The sequence below is a fragment of the Macaca fascicularis genome, chromosome 16 (assembly GCF_037993035.2).
Source record: "Macaca fascicularis isolate 582-1 chromosome 16, T2T-MFA8v1.1".
Taxonomy (NCBI): domain Eukaryota; kingdom Metazoa; phylum Chordata; class Mammalia; order Primates; family Cercopithecidae; genus Macaca; species Macaca fascicularis.
The window spans coordinates 60110947-60136293 of record NC_088390.1 but is presented as its reverse complement, the minus strand read 5'-3'; the positions used below and the strand labels follow the sequence as shown (position 1 = coordinate 60136293).

General features: G+C 51.3%; 1 protein-coding gene across 7 annotated transcripts in view; it reads left to right on the top strand.

The window, feature by feature from the left end:
• Positions 1-25347, top strand: part of PLXDC1 (plexin domain containing 1) — an 87928-nt gene that overhangs the window by 47995 nt on the left and 14586 nt on the right. For 4 of the 7 annotated variants that reach the window (XM_015437892.4, XM_074019471.1, XM_045376022.2 and 1 more), the window contains 3 exons: positions 1006-1105; positions 18712-18807; positions 23495-23576. In XM_015437892.4, coding sequence (XP_015293378.2) covers positions 1006-1105; positions 18712-18807; positions 23495-23576 — 278 coding nt within the window. The remainder of the gene's footprint in view (positions 1-1005; positions 1106-18711; positions 18808-23494; positions 23577-25347) is intronic. The other 3 variants (XM_074019470.1, XM_045376023.2, XM_005583999.4) reach the window with 1 other exon arrangement.

Below are 25347 nucleotides of genomic sequence, written 5' to 3'. Positions count from 1 at the left end.
AGACACCCACCTCTATTTAAAAAAAAAAAAATAGCCGGGCGCATTGACTCACGCCTGTAATCCCAGCACTTTGGGAGGCTGAGGTGGGAGGATTGGTTTAACCCAGCAATTCAAGACCAGCCTGGGGAACATAGCGAGACACCCACCTCTATTTAAAAAAAAAAAAATAGCTGGGCGCGTTGACTCACGCCTATAATCCCAGCACTTTGGGAGGCTGAGGCTGGCGGATCAGGAGATCGAGACCATGCTGGCTAACATGGTGAAACTCCATCTCTACTAAAAATACAAAAAATTAGCCGGGCGTGGTGGCAGGTGCCTGTAGTCCCAGCTACTCAGGAGGCTGAGGCAGGAGAATGGCTTGAACCCGGGAGGTGGAGCTTGCAGTGAGCTGTGATGGTGCCACTGCTCTCCAGCCTGGATGACAGAGCGAGACTCCATCTCAAAAACAAACAAACAAACAAACAGAAGAAGAAGCAGCATGGCTGGAAGGGAGTGAGGGGCAGGGGATGGGGCAAGGGAACCACAGATTTGCCCTTGAGAAATGTCACTCTAGCTTCAGAGTGGAGAACAGGTTGTTGGGGGCTTAGAAAGAATACTGGGAAGTAATTTAGGAGAAAGGTGACAGCAGTTTAGAATAGGATGGGGGAGAATGGAAAGAAACGGACAGATTTGAGAGCCACTTAGCAGGTTAAGCAACAGAATTTGCAGGTGCATTATCTAGATGGGTAAGGGAAGAAATGAAAGAAGGGAAGGGAAAAGGGTGAGCCCCAGGTTTTTGGCCTGCACAGAGTGCCATTCACCGAGACCAAGGAAAGAAGAAAATGTGCTTGGGGGTGGGTGTGGAGAGGACTTGGAATTTGGGTGGGGTCCAACTGGGCTCCCATTGTTTTGGAGTCCTCCAGGAGGTGGTGCCATCCAGAAAGATGGGTCTGGAGCTCACAGGGGAGGGCTGGGTGGGCCCCAGAGCGTTTGGGAGGTGGACGGAGCCTCTTCTCCCTGCCGCAGATCCCTATGTCTGTCCCGGAAATCAGCTCCTCCCAGCATCCTGTCAAAACCGGCCTATCGGACGCCTTCATGATTCTCAATCCATCCCCAGATGTGCCAGGTGAGTCTCCAGGGACCCCGCAGAGGCCTTGATGGGGGTAGGACTCCGTTCAGACTGAACCTGAGCTGCTGGGGGGATGGCAGTGGCAGGGAGTAGACAAGGGGCAAAGAGCTGACAGGGAAACCAAAGAGGAAAAGAGGCCCAGTGACTTCCAGCTTTTCTTTGTTATAGCAGAGGGACCATCTTCTCCAGCAAAATCTCCAATGGGAGGCACTGCTCTGGTTGTTGAGGGGAAAGGGAGCCACAGCCCTTCCACTCAGCCCCTGTTCCATGTAGAAAACCTCCAAAGATGCCCTAGTAGAGATTTTGAGTCCTCCCAGAACACAACCATCGTGGCCTTCCCACTCCAGGTGATAAAAGGAGCATCATAGGATGCCAGGAGACAGGAATCCAGCCTCGGTCACGCCGTTACCTCCCTGTCCTTCAGCAAACCACATCATCTTTCTAGCCTCAGTTGCCTCATCTACAAAATGGGGGAGTAGCTGAAGCAGTGCTTCTCCCTCCCAGGCCATCTCCCAGTGCTGACATTTTTGGAGATCATAGCTCTTTCTCCCCTGCCCCTGCTGTCGACCCCCACTGCATGCTTACAAGGGTCTTGGGTTTGTACTCCTGCGGAGGTGGCAGGCATCCCATCCACTGCTGCTCCTTCTAGACCCTTGACTCAGAGACTGTTTAACCTCTTCTGCTGCGCCATATGCACAAGTTCTGCCATGTAGGACCCCGGGAGGTCTGGGGAGGAGCCTTTGTCTGCCCTTCCCACTCCACCTGGGCCTTGATGGGGCCTGGGGGCATACTCAACTCCACACTCGCCATGCCGGGCTGGATGGAAGGACACCCTTGGGAGCCACCAAGTCACCTTCCTGTAGAGGGGCAAGGTACCGCCGTTCTGTGAAATCAGGGCTTCCCGGGGGAGACATCGTTGCCTATTTCTGTTCAATTCCAGTACTCGTGTTCTGAGTTCCTACCTACACACTGGGCCACTATGTTCCAGGCGCTGCTGAGATACAGGGAAGAGGAAGGGCATCTGCCCTTGAGGCATTCAGCACCTGAGCACAGCCTTTTTTTTTTTTTTGGAAACAAAGTCTTGCTCTGTCATTCAGGATGAATGCAGTAGTGCAATTTCAACTCACTGCAGCCTCCACCTCCCAGGTTCAAGTTATCCTCCCACCTCAGCCTCCCAAATAGCTGGGGCCATAGGCACATGCCACCATGCCTGACTAATTTTGTTATTTTTTGTAGAGACAGGGTCTTGATATGTTTCCCAGGCTTGTCTCAAACTCCTGAACTCACACGATCCTCCCATCTTGGCCTCCCAAAGTGCTGGGATTACAGACATGAGCCACCCTGCCCAGCCAAGCCTCTGTCTTTAACAGAAATTTGAGGGTTGGGGAATAATGGGGCCTTTAATTAATTAATTTATTTTTAATCTGAAGGAAAGGACCAGGGCTTAGTTAAAAGGCTTTACCCAATACCTTCTGTATGCAAAGTTCAGCGGAGTGTTAGGGGCTCAGCTCTGGAACTGGAAGCCTGAGCTGGAGTCCACACTTTCCACAAACATCTGACCTCTGGTGAGTCACTTAAGCAATCTGCATTTATTTCTTTATCTGTAAAATGGGGATAAGAGTGATACTTTGCCCCTACAGCTGTTGCAAATATGCAGGCGATAGTGTATGTAAAGTGTTGGGCCCAATGTCTGGCACATCAGGCTGTGAGTCCTGTATAAGAATATCTTACTGTGGTAAACTTTATAACTCAGTATTTTCTTTTTATTTTTTATTTTTTATTTTTTTTGAGACGGAGTCTCGCTCTGTCGCCCAGGCTGGAGTGCAGTGGCCGGATCTCAGCTCACTGAAAGCTCCGCCTCCCAGGTTCACGCCATTCTCCTGCCTCAGCCTCCCAAGTAGCTGGGACTACAGGCGCCCGCCACCTCGCCCAGCTAGTTTTTTGTATTTTTTAGTAGAGACGGGGTTTCACCGTGTTAGCCAGGACGGTCTCGATCTCCTGACCTCATGATCCACCCGTCTCGGCCTCCCAAAGTGCTGGGATTACAGGCTTGAGCCACTGCGCCCGGCCAATAACTCAGTATTTTATAATCCAACAGGACACCTGGTTCTGTAGCAAACAGTGCAGGACTCGGAACAAGCGGAGTCCTCATACTGTGTTGCAGGTCAGATGCTGCCACCACAGTAATTTCATACTTTCATGCAGCTTTTGTGACTAGGGACAAAAAGTCGCATGTGGTAGTGGCACAGAGTTTCCATACCTTTACTTGTTTGCACATCCCTCTTTGAGATTTTTGCCATTTCTGTGAATTACTATTCTATTTTTTGAGATGGAGTCTCGCTCTGTTGCCCAGGCAGTGCAGTGGCACGATCTTGGCTCACTACAACCTTTGCCTCCTGGGTTCAAGTGATTCTCCTGCTTCAGCCTCTTGAGTAGCTGGGTTTACGGGTGCCTGCCACCATGCCTGGCTAATTTTTGTATTTTTAGTAAAGATGGGGTTTCACCATGTCGTCCAGGCTGGTCTCGAACTCCTGACCTCAGGTGATCTGCCTGCCTCGGTCTCCCAAAGTGCTGGGATTACAGGAGTCAGCCACCATGCCCAGCCATGAATTACTATCCATTATTATTATTATTATTATTATTATTAGAGACAGGGTCTCAGGCTGGAGTGCAGTATCCCTCATAGTAGCTCACTGCAGCCTCAAACACTTGGGCTCAAGCCATCCTCCCATCTCAGCCTCCCAAGAAATTGGGGCCACAGGCACATGCCACCATGCCCGGCTAATCTTTAAATTTTGTTTGTAGAGATGGACAGGGTCTTCCTATGTTGCCTGGGGTGGTCTCAGACTCCTGGGCTCAAGCTAACCTCCCCTGCAAGCCTCCCAATGTGCTGGGATTTCTGGCCTGGGTCACTGTGCCCAGCCTATTTACTAATGCATTTCTTTATCTTCATTTATAAAATTATATTTTTTCATGAATAAATGTGTCTAGTCTAAAATGCAAAAGATATAAAAGGATGTACAGAGATTAGATTTTTCACCTGCCCCTGAACTCTGTCTCTGTTTCCTGTCTCTCATTTCCCCTCCCTGGAGGCAAAGGGAGGGGAAACCAGGGTTCTGGGTTATCTCCAGAGCTGCAAGCCTTCAGGTAAGTGTGTGTGTGTGTGTGTGTGTGTGTGTGTGTGTGTGTGTATTTGATAGTATATGATGTCTGTGGTTCTGCACTTGAACAGAGTACATCCTGCCTGCTGTTCTGTCTCAGCACATAGTGAGCTGCTTCATTCTTCTCCTTAATGGCTGCGTGATAGTCCATTCCATGGATGGACTTTAATTTAACCTGTCCCCTGGGGGTAGACTTTTCAGTTGTTTTTAATCTTGGGCTATAACAAATAATACAGCCGGGCGCGGTGGTTCACGCCTGTAATCCCAGCACTTTGGGAGGCGGAGGCGGGCGGATCACAAGGTCAGGAGATCGAGACCACGGTGAAACCCCGTCTCTACTAAAAATACAAAAAATTAGCCGGGCGCGGTGGCAGGTGCCTGTAGTCCCAGCTACTCAGGAGGCTGAGGCAGGAGAATGGCATGAACCCGGGAGGCGGAGCTTGCAGTGAGCCGAGATCGCGCCACTGCACTCCAGCCTGGGTGACAGAGCGAGACTCCGTCTCGGAAAAAACCAAACAAACAAACAAATAATACAGTAGGTACTTTCATGCCCCTGTGTATTTCCATACACTATATTCTCAGTAGTTCAATCATTGGGTCAAAGGGCAGGGGCATTTACAATTTTGACAGCTGTGGCCAAACTGTGTTCCATGGAGACTCCAGCCCTCTACCCACCTCATCGGTGGGCATGCCTGTCACCTACTCTTCTGCTTTCCGTGTGTCCCAATGCAAGGTCTGGGCTGTGGCTGCTGCCATCTAATGAGTTGCCTCGAGCCCCCCCAAGGGCTGTGGTGAGAATTGGCTGAGATATCTGTGCACAGAGCACCAGGCACAGTGCCCGGCTTGGGCAGGTTGCCCAGTAAAGGCTGGTTAGCACCCACTGAGCATCTCGCCCCGGTCCACATCTTCATCTGGGCAGATCCGTGGGTGGGGTGGGTGGCACTCAAGGGTCAAGGGGCTGGTGAATGGGCCTGGTTTATTCCCAACAGGCCAGGAGTTCTCACATGTGGTGGCTCACACATGTAATCCCAGCACTTTGGGAGGCTGAGATGGGCAGATCACCAGGTCAGGAGATCGAGACCATTCTGGCTAACATGGTGAGACCCCATTTCTACTAAAAATAAAAAATAAAAAATGAAAAAAATTAGCCAGGTGTGGTGGCAGGTGCCTGTAGTCCCAGCTACTTGGGAGGTGGAGAATGGTGTGAACCCGGGAGGCGGAGCTTGCAGTGAGCTGAGATTGCGCCACTGCACTCCAGCCTGGGTGACAGAGCGAGATTCTGTCTCAAAAAAAAAAAAAAAAAAATTAGCTGGGTGTGGTGACGGGCACCTATAATCCCAGTTACTCGGGAGGCTGAGGCAGGAAAATTACATGAACCCGAGGGGCAGAGCTTGCAGTGAGCCTAGATCGCACCATTTCAGTCCTCACACCACTCACTCACCATTTCACTGGGTGAAAGAGTGAGAAACTCTGTCTCAAAAAAAAGAAAAAAAAGTGTTAGCCAGGGTCACAGTTACCCCCATGATGGGGTGGCAGGTGGGGAGGGTTGGGACCTGCTTCAGAACTTTCATGTGGCTTGGCAGGATTCAGGATTCAAGATGCAGGATTCAGGATTCAGGATTCAGTTCCCCAAGGAGGCCTTCTTTGGCTCCTTGCCTGGTAAACTTCCCCATGATGCGGCAGCTGGCTTCCATCAGAATAGGCAAGCGAGACAGCAGCAGAAGGCGAGGAAGATGCAAACCAGGGTCTTTTTATAGCTTAATTTTAGAAGTTAACATCCTCTCTTTTTTTTTTTTTTTTTTTTTTTTGCCATATTCTGCTGGCTAGAAGCAAATCACAGGTCCAGTCTACATTCAGGGACTGGATTGTACCTGGACGTGGATACCAGGCAGCAACCGTAGAGGCTCTTTGGGGGCGTGTTAGCATCTGCCTACTACACTGATTATAATCCTCTTTCCCAGGCACTGAGCAGGACAGTGTCTTGGCTCCTCCCCTAAACATTGTGAGTTTGTACATTTGTCCCTTTCTAAATGAGGACACAGATGTTCAGAGAGGCAGAGTGACGTATCCGTGGTCACACAGCTATGAAAGGAAGGATTCAAGTCCAGATCTTCTCCATTTAAATCCTGGAGTCCACCACTGAGTCTTTCTTAGACTGACCCAACGCCGTTCCACCCAGAGGAATGTTTTCCTCCTCAGCTCCCCCAAACACCCACAGCCCTGTGTGCAAACTCCCCAGGCTGCTGCTTGGGACTGTTCTTGGTGTCTGTGCCTTATTTCCTTCCCTATCCCGCATCCCGTGTACATTAATCAGCCCACCTGGGGGCAGGGACGTGTCCGTTTCATCCGCGCCTCCCTCACAGGGCTTCTTCGGGGCAGAGTCTCAGGACACGTGTGACTGATCAAGCTGTGGAATGAGGGTGGATTAGAGGGGCTCAGATCCCTGGTAGCATCTGCCTCTGAGGCTCTTCTATGATTCTGGAATGAGAAGCTCCTTTAGAGCAAACCAGAGAGATGTGGGGTGAAGAGGGGCGGGGAAGCACAGCCCACCTGAAACAGCAGGGAGGCTATGTCTGCTCTGTGAGATCAGGAGGAAATCTTGGTGGTGGGAGCTGTTGGAGTCTGACTCCAGGTGCTGTGTGCTGAGGTGTTGGGTCTACCTGCCAGGTGAAAGCCAGCACCTGACCCCCAGACACTGCCAGCAGGTCCCGCCTCGTCCTCCTTCTCTCTGTCTCCTGTTCCTCCTTGTCACCGTCAGATCTGATCACATCATTCTCTGACTCCTTGCTGCCCATGGATCAGGTCAAAATCCTCAGTGTGGCATTCAAGGCCGGGCACAGCTGGGCGCAGTCAATCACATTGGAGCATTTCCAAACCCTCCCTCCGCTCACTGCCCTCTGCCTGGGCAGCTCTGGTCTGTGTCCCCTGGGTTCCCTGAACATGCTAAGGGCTGTCCACATCGCTATGACACAGTCTGCTTGTATAAAACGCCTCTTACTCCAATCTTTTTTACTGCTTGGCACCATTCTCCCCATCCAGCAGCCCAGGTCAGATGCTGTGCAAATAACCACTCCGCCATGCAGTGGAAATCACGGCTTCCTCTTCTTTCCCCCAGCACTTCGCTGATACTTTTCTTTCTTCTTCTTTTCTTTCTAGTGGTGGCGAGAACAAATGCTGATACTCTTAACGTAGAACTTGTCATCCTCCCCAACTAGGTGTGAATTCCTTGGGGGCCCTCTATGGCCCCCAGCACCGAGCCCAGTGGGCAGGCACTAAAATTTTTAGAAAATGAATAACTACAAGAAAGTGGACCTAGTTGCTGGGGTTAGGGCACCACTGAAGGAAATGGACATAGCATAGACCTTGTCCTCTGCTCTGTTGTGACTCTAGGTAAGAACAGGCATCTGATACCACTTGAGTTTGGGAGTTGAGTGTTTTGGAAATTGCATCCCTTTTTGTCAGAGATTTTTAGCTTACGGGAACAGGCATAAAATTCAGGAAGTCTGGGAATCTTAAGATTGTATATGGAATTTTAATTTTTTTTTGAGATGGAGTTTCACTCTTGTTGCCCAGGCTGGAGTGCAATGGTGCAATCTTGGCTCATTGCAACCTCCACCTCCTGGGTTCAAGCTATTCTCCTGCCTCAGTCTCTGGAGTAGCTGGGATTACAGGTGCCCGCCACCCCATCTGGCTAATTTTTGTATTTTTTAGCAGAGATGGGGTTTCACCATGTTGGCCAGACTGGTCCCGAACTCCTGACCTCAGGTGATCTGCCCACCTTGGCCTCCCAAAGTGCTGGGATTACAGGTGTGAATGACTGCACCTGGCCTTTTTTTTTTTTTTTTTCCTTGACAGACAGGGTCTTGCTCTGTCACTCAGGCTGAAGTGCAGTAGCACAATCATAGCTCACTGCAGCCCCAACTTTCTGGGCTTAAGCAATCCTCCTGCCTCAGCCTCCTGAGTAGCTGAGACTACAGGTGTGCACCACCATGCCCGGCTTATTTATTTATTTATTTATTTATCATTTGTAAAGACAAGCTCTCACTATGTTGCCTAGGGTGATATTGAATTCCTAAGCTCAAGCCATCCTCCCTCTTTGGCCTCCCAAAGTGCTGAAACTTGAGCCATCGTGTGAGGCCTGTATGTGGAGTATTGAAATGCAAGTGGAACATGTTCACATCCATGCATTTTTCTGGAACAGTATCCATGGCCCTCATTGGGGTTTAAAATGAGCCACAGCCTCTGCTCTGGGGGAGGAATGGCTTTTATGTGGCTGAGAGGTCAGATGACTTTAGGTCTCGCATTCAATCCGGCAAGCAGGGAATTTGTTTGGATTAGGTTGAGCTGCAGATAATAGTAAACCCCCAATGATCATGGCTTAAAGGAAACAGAAGTTCAGGAAGAGCTATCTGGTCTGCAGACCCCATGATCACCATGGATGATCCTGTTGACCAAGCCCACCTGATCATAAAGAATGGGTGGCGTCCCTGTCCTTGTGCCCAGGTTTGACTCCTCCCTGCCTGGGGCAATGTGAGGAGGGGAGCTTGATTCCTCACTTTTTAGGAATCCCCAGCCACTGAACCCTGTCTGGGGGAAACTCTCCTCCCCCAGGTTCTAACCACTAACTCTCCTCCCCCAGGTTCTAACCACTAACTCTCCTCCCCCAGGTTCTAAACACTTTCCTCCCCACCCCTGCTAGGCCAGGGGGTGGGAGGTGCAATGCAGAGGACTCTTCACAGCTTCACCCCTGCGGGAGAGGGTAGGAGAGGCTGAAAGCCACATGAGTTCTTACCAGTACTTCCTCATACAAAATCTTCCGCAGGCTTTTCAGCAGAGTCTGCAAAGCATCTTTGGTGAAAAGAAAAGTCATGTGCAATTAGCAGCATCTGTTTGCAGAGGCACTCAAAACACACAGGGCAGTGTGTGTGCTATGTGACTGGAGAGACCGCGAGAAATCAATATTATTTCCTCTGTTCGTTTGCTTAAGAAACTCTTTATTTCATGGTTAGTATAAAAGCAACTTTAGCATTGCCAACATCAAAACTGACAGGGATTCTGAATCAGTGGGATCAGTTAATGAGGATTTTCTTACAAAGAGCTCCAGAATCTAGCCTGCCCCTTGGCTGGCCCCGAATGGCCTTGGACGCCCCGATTGGCCTTGGACGGCCCCAACACGCTGTTCCTTCTCCTTTGCTGGAACTTTCCTGTCCTTTCCGAGGCAGACTTGAGTCCAGATATATGTCAGGGCCTGAGCTGTGTGTGTGCCTTCCTGCCAGGCTGCAGGTAAGGGGGGATGGGTCCCAGAGCTGGCTGTAGAAGGGATCTAGGGGCAGCCATGTGAGGAAGTGGGGGCAGGGAGAAGCTGAGGATCTGGCCAATTTTGCCTTTTCTGATAAAGAATCCTTTAAAGTGCCCTTCGTTGAAAGTTTTTAATTCATCTGGGGGCCCATCCTTCCCTCTTTTCCCTTCTCACTTCTGTTTTTCCCACTACTCTGCTCCCTGAGTCATTTCTGGCCTCTTCTTTCTCTGCCCTTTTCTGCTTTGCTTCAACGCTGAGGGACCCCCCTACTCCTCCCCCTGGGCTGAAAGCTCCGTGGGGCAGGGTCCCCTGCTGGGGCTCGACTCGTGATGATTGAATGAATAATCACATGAGCCAAGGAACAAAAGAATGCATGAATGAAGACTTTTTCCCAATCCAACCTCTTAGATTTTTTTATATGGTAACCACCCATTCCAGGGTGGTTCGACCTTTCCTCTCCTAACTTCTTCTGGCCAAGCCAGCGCTCTCCCACTGGCATCTGGCACTGAAACACAAAGGGATATGCAAACCTCTCGCTTGAACCATTAACATTCCTTGTTTGGGGCCAGGCACGGTGGCTATGCCTATAATCCCAGCACTTTGAGAGGCCGAGGCGGGTGGATCGTTTGAGGCCAGGAGTTCGAGACCAGCCTGGCCAAGATGGTGAAACCCCATCTCTACTAAAAATACAGAAATCAGCCAGGTGTGGTGGTGGGCACCTGTAATCCCAGCTCCTCGGGAGGCTGAGGCAGGAGAATTGCTTGAACGTGGGAGGTGGAAGCTGCAGTGAGCCGAGATTGTGCCACTGCACTCCAGCCTGGGCGACAGAGCAAGACCCTGTCTCAAAAACAAAAACAAAACAAAACAAAAACAAAAAACACGCCCCCCCAAAACAAAAACAAAAACAAAAACAAAAACATTTCTTGTTTGGGCAGCAGCATTTGCCAAGTCTGGACCTGAGTATTTCTGAATCTTTGATGCCTGGAAGCAGAGATAAAACAGAACGCCTTAAACTGCCAGAAATGGTGCTGTGGGGCAGCCTGCGTCTTGGTTCCAGAAAGGATCTGTTGGTCATGGAGATGGAAGTCATTGTCTTGGGCAAGCTCCAGATGCTGGTGAAACAATCGAAAACAAATAACCCAGGCGGGGGGCGTAAGGATTCTTTTATTAAAAAATAAAAATATTACCAAACCCACAGTCGAACAAGTACAACCTGGCAGGTGAAGTGAGCAAATAGTTTCAATTAGAGATATAGTTCCACCCCCAACCCTCATCCCCCTTTCTGCTACCACTCAGCCTCCCCCACCACGCTGGTGTCTCTGGCTGCACCCATGTTTGGGGCACATCCCCAACTCTGCCCCCCAGCCCGGATGGTGGGGAAACCCATCCCTAGAGCCTGGCGTGAGGTTTCTAGGAGCCTTGCCTTCCCTGGCTGCCCCTTGTGTCTCTGTCCTGGAAATCAGTTCCCTTGAAAAGTCCGAGTCTCTATCTGTGCCCCACCCTGAGCACAGACAGTCTGAGTCCCTTTATCCCTCCCACTTCCCCTTCCTTCTGATGAGGGAAAGCTCTGCCCTGCAGCCTTGCAGGTGGAGAAATCCTGAAAGCCAGCTCTCCTCCCGCTTTCGGCTCTAGCTTAGGAGGGGACATGTCTGGTTTACTGTGGTCTTTGGGGGCTGTCCTTTTGAGAAAGGCAGTAATCTGTGGTGGGCTGGGGAGGAAGGGCGTGCTTCCTTTGGACTGTGGGCTGACGTTATAATAAGTTGCTGAGGTTTTCATGACTATTTGTAACCCATTCATTCACTCACAGTCATTTCTTAAGGTCCTGTTAAGTGCAAGGCCTGATGCTAGGGGATGAGGTACACAGATGAATTCCATGGATACTCTGTCTTAGCGGAGCCTGTGGTCTGGCTGCAGGAGTGGCCAGGAGAGGAGATATTGACCGAGGGATGTAACAGGGGACACTGGACACTGCTCAGGGGGTTGTAGACTCAGCGGGGCCGGGTCGGGGGGGCAGTAACGTTGCCTGAGAGTGGGGGAAGTCTTCAAGGAGGGGACATCAGTTGAGCTGAGTCTTGAAGCATGAGGCAGTTGAAGTAAGAAATGTTGACGCTGGGCCGGGCGCGGTGGCTCACGCCTGTAATCCCAGCACTTTGGGAGGCCGAGGCGGGCGGATCACAAGGTCAGGAGATCGAGACCACGGTGAAACCCCGTCTCTACTAAAAACACAAAAAATTAGCCGGGCGCGGTTGTGGGCGCCTGTAGTCCCAGCTACTCGGGAGGCTGAGGCAGGAGAATGGCGTGAACCCGGGAGGCGGAGCTTGCAGTGAGCCGAGATCGCGCCACTGCACTCCAGCCTGGGCGACAGAGCGAGACTCTGTCTCAAAAAAAAAAAAAAAAAAAAAAAAAAAAGAAATGTTGACGCTGGACTCTAGAACCCATGGCCTCAGGCACCCTGGAAGTCAGGACACGGGAGACCTGGAATTTCATGTTTATTTTTGATCCCATTGCATTTTGGTGCTGAAGGGGAAGGAGAGATGGCCCCTGGGGGTAGTGAGTGGGGATGGCGTGAGAAAGTCTGCTTCAAACTTTCCATCCTCATCTAGATGTTCCCAGGCCCCCAGCCTCACTCAGAGCCCAGGTCATCTTCTCATAGCCATTGACATCACTCAGGGGCGCCTGCAGCACAGGCGGCCTTGGTGCCACGTCTGGGCATGTGAATTACAAAAAGGTGCCCATCCTCACTCCAGTCTCTGTCAGATCCCACTCGTGCTTGGCAAAGGGTCTTTCTTGTGTCAAAGGGTCGTATATGTGTGTGCATATGAGTGTGTGCTCACGTGCAGGTGTGTGTTAGTCTCAGAGGGCTGGGGTGTGCACACGCGTGTACAGGGCTCTGTGGACCCCTCACCCCCTCAGCTTTCGATGGAGGGTTCCCTCCTCTAGAGCCACAGTGACTCTGTAGACACCTGGCAGTTACTGCCTGATATTTATGAGGCTTGCCATGGGGCCTCCTCTCTCAGACTTAGGATTCTTTAGGAGACAAACGCACAATCATTCCATCTTTTGGATTTTGGCTTAATTAATTATTTTACTTATTTATTTTTTTTAAGATGGAGTCTTTCTCTGTCGCCCAGGCTGGAGTGCAATGGTGCAATCTCGGCTCATTGCAGCCTCTGCCTCCCAGGTTCAAGCGATTCCCCTGCCTCAGCCACCTGGGTAGCTGGGATTACTGGTGTGTGCCACCACACCTGGCTAATTTTTGTATTTTTAGTACAGACAAGGTTTCACCATGTTGGCCAGGCTGGTCTCAAACTCCTGACCTCAGGTGATCTGCCCACCTTGACCTCCCAAAGTGCTGGGATTACAGGTGTGAGCCACCACGCTCATCTAAATTGTAAAGAGATGTGGCCTGACGTGGTGGCTCGCACCTGTAACCCCAGCACTTTGGGAATTGGAGGCGGGAGGATTGCTTGGGGCCAGGAGTTTGGGATCAGCCTGGGCAACATAGGGAGACCCTGTCTATACCATAGAATAAAAAAAAAATTACCAGGGCATGTGCCTTTGGTGGGGGAGGTGGAGCTGCGGGGAGGGACTGAAGCGGGAGAATCACTTGAGCCCAGGAAGCCAAGGCTGCAGTGAGCCGTGATTTCGTCACTCCAGCCTGGCAACAGAGTGAGACCCTGTCTCAAACCAAACAAAACAAAACAAAAAAGAAAGAAATGTAAATGTTTCCCTTTGACTCTTTTAGAAACACAAATCAGGAAGCTCTTAGCAGGGGTGTGCTGGAGATCATGTATGCAGCTGGGTGAGAGGCGACTGAATGTGGCTCTTAATAATACTCCATGTTCAGTAACTTTTTTGAAAGGGTAGCTGGAAGTCAGCCACCGTGGGAGTATTTACACCACAGAAACTGGCAACAACTGCAAGTCAGGACTCCTCTGCCCCTACCTGCACCCATCCCCCAGGCAGTTGTTAAATATTTATCTGCACTCACAACTTTGGTGACTTTCTGGAGCCTCAGTGGCTTTGAGCCCTGAGGTTTTTTAAAAGTCTAGCCTCTGATTTTAAAAGACCGTGTGGCTTTGGGCAAATAACATCCCCTCTCCAATCTCACTTTTCTCCTTTGTAAAGTGGGGAGAGCAGCGATGTCTGTCTGTGCACCTCAGAAAGTTGTAAGGGCAAATGAGATGGTGCAGCTCCAGGTAACCTGCAAGGCTGCGAGCTCACGGAGTGCTCTGCGCTCAGCACAGCCCCTGCACACAGCAGGTGTCCGCACCTACGTGCTAAAGGAGTCAGCAAATGTGCTGCATGGTGGCGCTGTGCTCTTGTAGTTTTCTCATTTAAGTAGATGTTTTCCATTTAAGACTGTGGCTAGGCTTGGTAAATTGTAAAGAGATGTGGCCTGTGTGGTGACTCATGCCTAGAATCTCAGCACTTTGGGAGGCTGAGGCAGGCAGATTGCTTGAGCCCGGGAGTTGGAGACCAGCCTGGGTAATACAAGGAGATCCCATCTCTACTAAGAATGCAAAAATTAGCCAGGCATGATGGAGTGTGCCTGTAATACCAGCTACTTGGGAGGCTGAGGCAGGAGGATCACTGAGCCTGGGAGGTCAAGGCTGTGATTGTGCCATTGCACTCCAGCCTGGGTGACAGAGCGAGACCATGTCTCTAAATAAATAAACAATCTAAAAGTAAAGTGTTATACAAAGTTCTATCCGTCTATGGGTTAATCTGTCTGAACCTCAGTTTCCCCTCTTATGAATGAATGGCAGGACAACTTGACTTTTTTTTTTTTTTTGAGATAGAATCTCACTCTGTTGCCCAGGCTGGAGTGTAGTGGTGCAATTTCGGCTCACTGCAGCTTCCACCTCCCGGGTTCAAGCAATTCTCCCGCCTTAGCCTCCCACATAGCTGGGATTACAGGCGCCCACCACCACACCTGGCTAATTTTTAAAATTTTTAGTAGAGATGGGGTTTCACCATGTTGGCCAGACTGGTTGCAAACTCCTGACCTCAAGTGATCCACCTGCCTCAGCCTCCCAAAGTGCTGAGATTACAGGTGCCTGGCCAACTTGACTTCTTAACTCCTTTGCTCTCTCAACCTGATATGAGTCTCCGCAGCTGTAGCTCATCTCCTCTCTTGAAAAGCCCACACCTGCGCAGCGCTCGCCTTGGGGACCACCTGGACTCCTCATCCCACCCACTCTGTCCAGCTGCTTTCCTGAGAAGCAGCAAGTTCCCTGATCTGCCTGAGATGGAAGGGAGGGAAACGCGGGAGGCCTGGATCTCATTCTAAACCATCCGGCTGCAGTGCAGGAGTCGGGCAAAGGAAGGAGCTACGGGGCTGGAGCTGTCATCCTCCTGGTAGGAAAGGACGACCAAGGCTAAAGTCCTCTCCACCGCCTCTCCCCATGGGAGTCAGTGGGTGTGTGTTGCGGGGAGACGGATTCCAAGATAAGTACTCTCTGAGCAGCCCTCAGAGGGGGTGTGGGAAATTCACCTCAGCCTCCAGGGTCCCCAGGTCCGTTCACCACCTGAGCACTGCCGTACCCCACTGCTCCCATGACCTCATTCTCTAGTGGGGGCAAAAGCCAGAAACAGTAACCAGGAAGAAACAAGGGGAAGCCAGGGTGGGGGCAGTGGCATCCACAGCAGGAGAGGCAGGCAGCCCGGACTGTGGGGGCGGCAGAAGAGAAGAGAGGAGAGGCCTGCAGGATGACAGGTGGGAACAGGGGGTCTGGATTGCCAGCACAGCACCACAGTCAGGCCGCCTCTGTGGGCCTCCTCTCTCTTCACAGCAGCGGGGACCTGGAGGACCCATCAGAGACTTGCTGACAAGAAATATGCTGTCCTAGAGACAGAGACAGAGGTAGACAGACGGAGTAAGGACAAGAGAGAGAAAGCAATGTGTGCCATCCTTCCTCCGCATGTTCAAGTTTGTAAACATTGCTTAGGGTGGAGTTTCAGGGGTTAGAAGAGCCTGAAAATGCCCTAGAGTCTCAGCCAAGAAAAACAGCAAAAACGCAGTCGGGGCAGAGAGAAAAGGGGCTCACACGCTTCGAGGGCTCCTGGGGTCCTCGTGCGTTACACACACAGTGTCTCCATTATTCTCAGAAGAACACCATTCGAATGGCATCACCAGCCTCACGTGTGGATGTGGCTCACTGAGTCCCCCGTCCAAGGTCACACAGGCGGTAAGGGCAGAGCCTGTCTGCTCAGCGGTGGCAACCCTAAGCCTCCTCTCCCTGTGTGGTCACTCTCCGGGGGCCGAGCTTCTCTTCCTCCATGCTCTCATCAGTGCCCCCATCTGCTTTCCCCTTTCCACTCGGCCTGGAGCAGCACCTGGCCCATGGGTAGCAGGTGCACCCTCCTAGTGGCATGGGAGTCGGGGGAACACCAGCATTTCAGACATAAGCCTCAGGGCTGCAGGTGCTGTTCAGCTCCAGGGGATCTTTACTGACACCAATGCCACAGCAGCCTTCTTTTCACTGCATGGAATGACATTCCGAGGTCTTGAATGTTTCAGGGGCTGAGGTGTCCTGCAGCAGGGCAGTGTGGTGGGAAGAGAGCATGCTTTGGTGCCAGACCCACGGGGGTGCAGTCCTGGGTTAAGTAGGAGGGACTAATTCCAAGGTTAAGGATAAATAAATAATGAGATACAGGTCAGGCATGGTAGCTCACGCCTGTAATCCCAGCATTTTGGGAGTCTGAGGCAGGCGTATCACCTGAGGTCAGGAGTTTGGGACCAGCCTGGCCAATATGGTGAAACCCCCCTCTCTACCAAAAATACAAAATATTAGCCAGGTGTAGTGGCGGGCACCTGTAATCCCAGCTACTCGGGAAGCTGAGGCAGGAGAATTGCTTGAACCTGGGAGGCGGTGGTTGCAGTGAACCGAGATCATCCCACTGCACTCCAGCCTGGGTGACAGAGTGAGACTCAGTCTCAATCAACCAATCAATAAAGAGATATAGCTGAGATACTATGTGAAACACAGACAAAACTCTTCTAGATTCCTTATATAGGAGGGAACATGGGGGCGGGGCACCCAACAGTGGCACGGGACGCCCACCCCTTTGTGGATGCTCCTACTCAGCTCTGCTGCCACCCTGGGAAATTTTCCTCCAAACCACCTTCAGCTGAGCAAGAAACATATGTCCCCACCTACTTCTAGTTACGAAAACTCAATTCAAACTCGCTTAAACGGAAAAGGGGATGCACGGAGGATAATGAAGTAGCCCAAAGAACCAAAAGAAGAGCTGAACACCGGGGCAGGTCCCAGAACCCCAGGGCCCAGAACACACCAGCACTTCCTGTTTCTCTCCACGAGGTGGCTTCATTCTCTGGCTTTCCCCATGAGCCGAGAACTGTGGCCATTCACAGGCTCAGAGCTTGCATCTTCCCAGCTTCATTACCAGAGAGCAAAAGGCCTCTTGGTTACAGTGGAAAAGTCCCAGGGAAGTTCTCTGATTGGTCCAGCTCACAGCAAATACCCAGCCCTGGACCAATCACAGCCTGGCCAGAGAGGCAGGATCATGGAAGAAGATGGCAGCTGTGCAGTCCACCTGTAGGAATGGGCCAGGCACAGTACCCCAAGGGGAATGCTGCTGTTTCCAGAAGACGAAAGGGTGTTGGGCAGACCAAACACGGAGTGGCCCTTTCCTCTTGTTGGGTAATTCATTCTCAAAGCTGAACTCCTGGCTGTCTGCTTCTTATTCTTTTTTCTTTTCCTTCCCTCCCTCCCTCCCTCCCTCCTTCCCTCCCTTCCTCCCTCCCTCCCTTCCTTCCTTCCTTCTTTCTTTTCTTTCTTTTTCTCTTTCTCTTTCTTTCCCTTCTTTCTTTCTCTTTCTTGCTTCTTCTTTCTTTCTCTTTCTTCTTTCTCTCTCTTTTTTTTTTTTTTTTTTCAGAGTCTCGCTCTTGTCACCCAGGCTGGAGTGCAGTAGCACAACCTCAGCTGACTGCAACCTCTGCCTCCCGGGTTCAAGCGATTCTCCTGCCTCAGCCTCTCAAGTAGTTGGGATTACAGGCATGTGCTACCACACCCAGCTAATTTTTGTATTTTTAGTAGAGACAGGGTTTCTGCTAAAAACCCCGTTGGCCAGGCTGGTCTCGAACTCCTGACCTCAAGTGATCCACCTGCCTCAGCCTCCCAAAGTGCTGGGATTACAGGCACGAGCCACCACGCCCGGCTGGGCTGCCTGCCTTTCAAAGTTGAAGAAAACCAACCCCAAGTCATGGTTCCTGGGTGGGTATCGTGGCCTAGAGAGAAGTATCAGAGCACCTCAGATTGCCATTTTAAAAGAAGCCTTTTCATCTACAATTCCAGCTTTTTCCTCCCAAGGGTGTTGTGGCAGGTGTTTCTGTCTTTCCACTCCACAGACAAGAAACTGAAGTCCAAATGACTTGCCTAAGGTTATCCAGCAAGTCATGAGCAGAACTAGAATGAACTTGGGTCTCATGACTCTGAGGTCCTGTGAGAAGTTTCTGCAGGGACCGAAGTAGGACTTGAGCCTGGCTCCAAGCCCTGAGGCTTGCTGGGGCATTTGTCCATCAGGGGTGAGGTGGATGGTGGACAGCAACATGCAAAAGTCAGCCTGTCCATCTGCAGACATTCACAGAGCACTCCGCAAGGTTCAGGACCAGATGATCATGGTCTCACACATCTCCAGCCTCCAAATAGACCCTCGTGTCCACACAGTGTGGTGAGTGCAGTGGGACAGGGGGCACCTGGCCTGAGTTGAGGAAAGGAGGGAGCTGGCCAAGGAGAGCTGCTCAGGGGAAGTGGCCCTGGAGCTGGATCTGCAAGGATGAGCTAGACAGGGACAAGAGGTGGAAGAACATCTTGGGTCAGGGGAATAGCAGTTGTGAAGGTGCAGAGGTAAGGGGAAGCAAGCACGGGATCTCCTTTGTTCTGCCTCCCGGAGCAGCCAGGTCTCTGCGTTGTCACTTAGCCTCACACCACGATACTCTCCTCTCCAGGTCCGCACCTGTCCCTGTCTCCAGCAGCACCAACATCATCATCCCAGGCTGTTGGGTGCACTTACTGCCTTCAGTGGCAGCAGGCTGACCTGTCAGGCTGTCTGGGAAGAGGCCTCGATGCCCTCTGCCTGTGACATGCTCCTGACAACAGGCTCTGCCTCTGTTTCAGAATCTCGGCGAAGGAGCATCTTTGAATACCACCGCATAGAGCTGGACCCCAGCAAGATCACCAGCATGTCGGCCGTGGAGTTCACCCCATTGCCGAGTGAGTAGGGGTCATTCCACCATCTCGGAAAGAGCTCTGGAGTCAAGCAGACGGGCATCAGGTCCCAGGCCCATGGCTGACTCCTGTTTTGTGCAGCCATCTCACTTTTCAGGGCCTCCATCTCTCTTTTGTAACCCGGGCCTGATGCCACCCCCCTCCCAGAGATAGGGTCAGGGTGAGAACCACCTAGGTGGAGTTAAGCACGTTGGCTGCAGCTCTGACACTGACGGGTCCATTCCAGGCCTGGGGTGGGGGTGAGGGCTTGATCTAGGACAGCTATTATTATTCCCACATAACTGAAACCCAGGAAAGCTGTACCTCTGAGAACACGTAGACTGAGCCCCCAGAAAAGGTGATCCAGGAACTGGATGGGCCCCAGTCTGTCACTGTATTATCCTTACAGGAGGTGATGGAGGGATTTAGCAGGTGGCCTCCATAAATCATGGGGCCCTGGCCCGCTGTACCCCACTCACCCACGCTGAAGGCAGCCATGGCCGAGGCCCCACCTGCTGTTGTGGAGCCCACAGGATCCACGGTGGATGCTCTTCGGGATGGGGCTGGGACAGCTGAGAACGCGGGAAAGGGGACAAGGAGGACAGCATCACCCTTCTTGTTTTTTTTTTTTTTTTTTTTTGAGACAGAGTCTCGCTCTGTCACCCAGGCTAGAGTGCAGTGGCGCATCTCAGCTCACTGCAAGCTCCGCCTCCCAGGTTCATGCCATTCTCCTGCCTCAGCCTCCCAAGTAGCTGGGACTACAGGTACCCGCCACCTCGCCCAGCTAATTTTTTGTATTTTTTAGTAGAGACGGGGTTTCACTATGTTTGCCAGGATGGTCTCAATCTCCTGACCTCGTGATCCACCCGTCTCGGCCTCCCAAAGTGCTGGGATTATAGGCGTGAGCCACCGTGCCTGGCCCCTTCTTGTTTTATGAAGGTTTTCATTTCTTCTCCCATCTTGTGGCGCCCCCAGCTTCCTGCTGAAGCCATGGCCTTCTCCCTGCCTCAGTGGCATTTCTTCTTCTTCTTTTTTTTTTTTTTTGAGACAGAGTCTCACTCTGTTGCCGAGGCTGGAGTGCAGTGGTGTGATCTCAGCTCACTGCAACCTCTACCTCCCAAGTTCAAGTGATTCTCCTGCCTCAGCCTCCCAAGTGGCTGGGATTACAGGCACCTGCCACCATGCTGGGCTAATTTTTGTATTTTTAATAGAGATGGGGTTTTACTCTGTTGGCCAGGCTGATTTTGAACTCCTGGCCTCAACTGATCCACCTGCCTTGGCCTCCCAAAGTGCTGGGATTACAGGTGTGAGCCACCACCCCTAGTTTTGGGATTTCAGGCGTGAGTCACTGTGCCCAGTGTTGGAATTAATTATAGGCATGAGCAACCACGCCTGGGCTTCAGTGGCATTTCTTGCCTCTCTTTACTCCTGCTTCCTCTTCCTTGGAGGTTCTGAGAGCAGGGGATGGAGAAACAAGAGGAAGAGAAGGAGAGAGGATCTTCTTGAATGCTAGGCCACGTCTCAGACAGGGCTCAGCAGGTGTCTTTCCCTAGAGAACAGGAAGGACCCAGACACCGGGGGGTCACAAGGCTGGGACACTTTAGAGGTCACAGCCATACCCCAACCCTATCACTCCATCAGGGCAGAAGGCCCAGAGCCTGAGAACAGGGCTCCTCTAGGACTGGTGAGAGCAAACCTCAGGCTCTATGATGTGGATAAAACTGCATTTAGAAGCAAGGACATCCAAGGGCAGGACTGACTGCCTGGGCGGAAGCAGTGGAAATGTTCTGGGAATGTGTTTCTGGGACACTGTACATTTAAGGCACTTCTCACCCCTCCCGTGAATTTTGTAAGCATTTAATAGCATTCAGGCCATCTGAAATGCTGATGAGAAATAAAGGTTGGTAGGTGTTATGAAAGCCCAGGAGGATCCCAGGAGTTTCTCTGTGGCCGGTTTGGCTGGAGTCCTTTTTTTTTTTTTTTTTTTTGAGACGGAGTCTCGCTCTGTCACCCAGGCTGGAGTGCAGTGGTCGGATCTCACCTCACTGCAAGCTCCGCCTCCTGGGTTTACGCCATTCTCCTGCCTCAGCCTCCCGGGTAGCTGGAGTACAGGTGCCCGCCACCTCGCCCGGCTAGTTTTTTGTATTTTTTAATAGAGACGGGGTTTCACCGTGTTAGCCAGGATGGTCTCGATCTCCTGATCTCGTGATCCGCCCATCTTGGCCTCCCAAAGTGCAGGGATTACAGGCTTGAGCCACCGTGCCCAGCGGCTGGAGTCTTTTAAGGAGCCTTCAAAGTCACTGGGAGAGGCAAGGGCAGGGTTCCCTACTGGATGCAGCTGGCGAAGGAGGGGTAATGCTATCAAGGCTGTGATTTGGGTCCCTGGGAGGCCAGATAAAGAGAAAACTCTCTGCATCCCCTGGCTTCTCCCTTGCCATTTGGGTGAGGGAAGGATTTGTCCAGATTACTTCGGAGGGGTGAGTGGCTTATCTCCAAGCTGTCGTATTCTGTGGCTGGTCCCTCCTGGTCCCTCTTCTAGGAGAGACCCATAAAAAAGTGGCCTGGGGTGGGACTGAGAACTGAGGGAGGGGCAGGGGAAACCCACAGTGAGACCTCAAGGCTAAGAGCTCGAACTCTATGCTCAAACAGACCTTGGTTCAAACCCAGACCTCTCACTCTCAGCTCCACGACTCTCTCCAAGCTTCAGTTCCCTGCTCCATAAAATGAGGATAACAAGAGCACTTATATATTGATTCAACATACCATGTGCCAGGCACTGTTCCAGACCCCCTGGATACACAGGGAACAGAACAGCCAGAGAGTGCTCATCCTCCTGCACAGGGCAGCCCCTGCTTCTTTCCTGCCCGTGGCTCTTTCCATCCACTCTCCCAGGGCCTTCAACATCATGGCAGACAAAAGGACACAGTGCCACCCATTGCCAGTCCCTCCCAGAGTGACTGAAGGTGGTCATACTGTGCCCACACAGCCTCTCTCCCACTCACCAAGGGCTGGTTCCCAGCTGCCATCTTGCTGGGGCTCCATGTCATGTACATTGGCTCCTGAGTTAATGGATCGCATGAGAACTCACGCAGGAAGAAATGCATGCAATGTTGATCAAATGAGTGGTCGTTTTCTGTTGCTAGTTGTCACTCTTGTGGCTATCAAGGTGTTCTGTTCTGTTGCTTATAAGATAAGCCCTTCTGCACACAGTTGTTCTAGGTGAGTGCCTGTCTCTCTTTGCAGTAAAATATATGGTCTTTGTGACAGCTACTTGCCACTCAGAGGTCATCTGGTTCATTAAACTGAGTAGCACTGGATTGCAAGTGAACAGCTCTTAAATCCAGCCCCCATGCCTACTGCGCCCCCTGCCCTGCTGCTCCCCTGCCTGACCTGTGCCAGAAGGGTTCACGCACCCTCCAGCAACCTGGTCCCACTAATCTCTCTGCTCTCTGGCTCTGTCCTGCCCAGGCTGGGCCCCAGATGTCGCTCCCTCTTCATTCCTACTAATTCCAGCCCCTTCGCTCTACACAGCCTGGTAGCAGTTCTGGCCGCTGCTGGGACCATGTCTGGGCCGTTCTCCTCCTGGCTCTGCACACAGGGCCTTTCTGCCTTGACTTCTTCTCCCCCAGGAGAGCTGTTCTCTCCCCATGGACCGAACATCAGGAGTGGGCAGTGAGTGCCCCCAGCAAGCACTGGGGGGCAACCAGAGCATCTTTTAAAACAATAACTGTTATTGTACATATTTCAGGTATACAACATGATGCTATGGGATGCATATAGACAGTGAGAAGGTTACCATGATGAAGCAATTAGCATATCCATCATCTCACAGTTACATAGACTTTTTGTTCTTGTGGCAAGAGCATCTAAAATTACTCATTTAGCATGAACTCCACATACAGTACAATTTTATTACTACAGTCCTCATGTTATACAGTAGATTCTAGCCTTGTTCATCCTACATACCTGCTACTTTGTATCCTCTGACCTTTAAAAAATCCCTTTCAACCCTTTGTGGGGTACACACCTGGAAGTAACCGGGTGTGGTGGCGGGCACCTGTAATCCCAGCTACTCCGGAGGCCAAGGCAGGAGAATCGCTTACAGCACCTTGTGATTTGCCTTCATAGACCTCATGAGAATTCTAATTCTGTAGTGATTTTTGATTATCTGTTTAGCGTCTGTCTCCCCATATGAGTCTAAGCCCTAAGAAGGCAGGGACTAGGTCACACTGCTGAATCCCCAGCACCCAGTTTAGGGCCTGACCTTCTGGTGAGAAGGAAGGAAGCTAGGGAGGGAGGAAGTGAGGGAGGGAGGGAGCAAGGGAAAGAGGGACAGAAGAAGGAAAAAAGGGAGGGAGGGAGGGAGGGCGGGGAGGCTGAGGCAGGAGGATTGCTTGAGCCAGGAGTTTGAGGCTATAGTGAGCCATGATCAGGTCATTGCACGCCAGCCTGGGCAACACAGCGAGACCTCATCCCTTAAAACAAAAAAAAAAAAAAAAAAAGAAAAGAGAAAAAAAAAAAGAAGTTAGGAATTGGGGCTGGTCTGGACCAAGGGAGGTGGCATTAATGACCTCAAAGGTCCCCTTGAAGTCAGGGGCCCCACAGTTCTGTAAATACCAGGAATTCAGAGTTGCACCCTTTGGAGCCCATGGAGAGGCTCAGTGCTGAGCGGCCACTGCCTTCTCTCTTGCAGCCTGCCTACAGCATAGGAGCTGTGACGCCTGCATGTCCTCGGACCTGTCCTTCAACTGCAGCTGGTGCCATGTCCTCCAGAGGTTTGTGCCCAGGGTTACCCACTGACTCCTACTGGCCGAACATGGATGAGAAGAAGAGGGTGGCACGGCCCCGCTCCCGGCCTCAATGCCCACAGTCGGCCAACATTAGAGTATCTCTGGCCAGTGCCACTCTGATTCTTAGGACAAGAATATGGCCTGGGGGCTTCTGGAAGACCATTCAGGGATTCCAGCTGCTCGGGCTTCCTCCTCACACCCAGGAGGGGAGGATTCATCCTGAAACAGGGCTTCTCAGAGTGGTCCACAGCTGTGGGCATCAGACCTTGGGCTCCAGTTAAACATGCAGATTCCTGGGACCCATCTCAGACCCTCTGTATCAGGATCTCTGGGAGAGAACCCAGGAAGCTGCATTTTAACATCATGCCTCATCTGTAAGCAAGTGTCAGAACTGCCAGTTCACAGATAAAGTCTGGTCCAAAGACCCATGACCCCAAAACACCACCTCAAGATCTTTCTTGGGCTGCAAGGGATTTTTCTGAAGACCAGGGGTGTGGACCACAGGCATCCATGGAAAGTTGGGGGAGCTAAAAAGCTGTGTTTGCTTGCTTTTAGAAGCTCAGAAAGTTCTGGGTGAGATTCAGTTTCAGTGATAAAGTTCTTAAATCCATCTCCACTTCCACTCCTTGTTCTGAAATCATTTCCTCACAGATTAGACTCAGAATTCAAGCTCTGTTCCCTGTCCAAGATAAATAAATGACAGGAGGAGGGGGAAGAAAAAGATTTCCTTGGGGACTAGAGTTCTCATGAGAGTGGGAAGCCCTATGAACTCCCAGAGCTTTTAAGGCAATCTCGAAAATTGCTAAATTATAGTCTCTGAGTTCCCGTGCAGCTGTGGTGCTGTTCCTTTCCAATGCTCCTTTCCAGTGCTTGCTTGCTTGCTTTTTTTTTTTTTTTTTTTGAAACAGAGTTTTGCTCTTGTTGCCCAGGCTGGAGTGCAATGGTGTAATCTCGGCTCACTGCAACCTTCACCTCCTGGGTTCAAGTGATTCTCCTGCCTCAGCCTTCTGAGTAGCTGGGATTACAGGCACACACTGCCACACCCAGCTAAATTTTTTGTATTTTTTAGTAGAGACAGGGTTTCGCCATGTTGGCCAGGCTTGTCTCAAACACCTGACCTCAGGTAATCCACCTGTCTCGGCCTTCCAAAGTGTTGGGATTACGGGCGTGAACTGCTGCCCCTGGTCCCAATGATTTCCTATGCCTCCACACCATGGCCCACTCTGGAGTCTAAGGGTAACATTAATTCCAGGATTCCTTTGCTCCTTTCCAATATCCTGCTGCAAGTGTAGAAGTTCTCACCTTTATAGGCAGCCTGCCTAGCACACGGACACGGCTCTGGGCCCTGAGGGGATGGGGTGTGTCCATCAGGTCTCCCAGGTGTTCTTCCCACCAGCTGTGCTTTCATTCACTCTCTTGGGGGCCTCAGATTGTTTACCCTGTAAAATGGGGGGGGGTCATGTGATTCAGGAAGATGTGGGAACAAACACACTGTTATTTAAACTCCTCGAACAGTTTTTGTTTTGTTTTGTTTTGTTTTGTTTTGAAACAGGGTCTTGCTCTGTCATCCAGGCTGGGGTGCAGTGGTGCAATCACAGCTCACTGTGGCCTCAACCTCCTGGCTCAAGCAATCCTCCTGCCTCAGTCTCCCCTGTAGTTGAAACCGCAGGTGCACACCACCACATCCGGCCATTTTTCTAATATTTTGTAGAGATGGGGTCTCACTTTGTTAGCCAAGCTGGTCTTGAACTCCTGG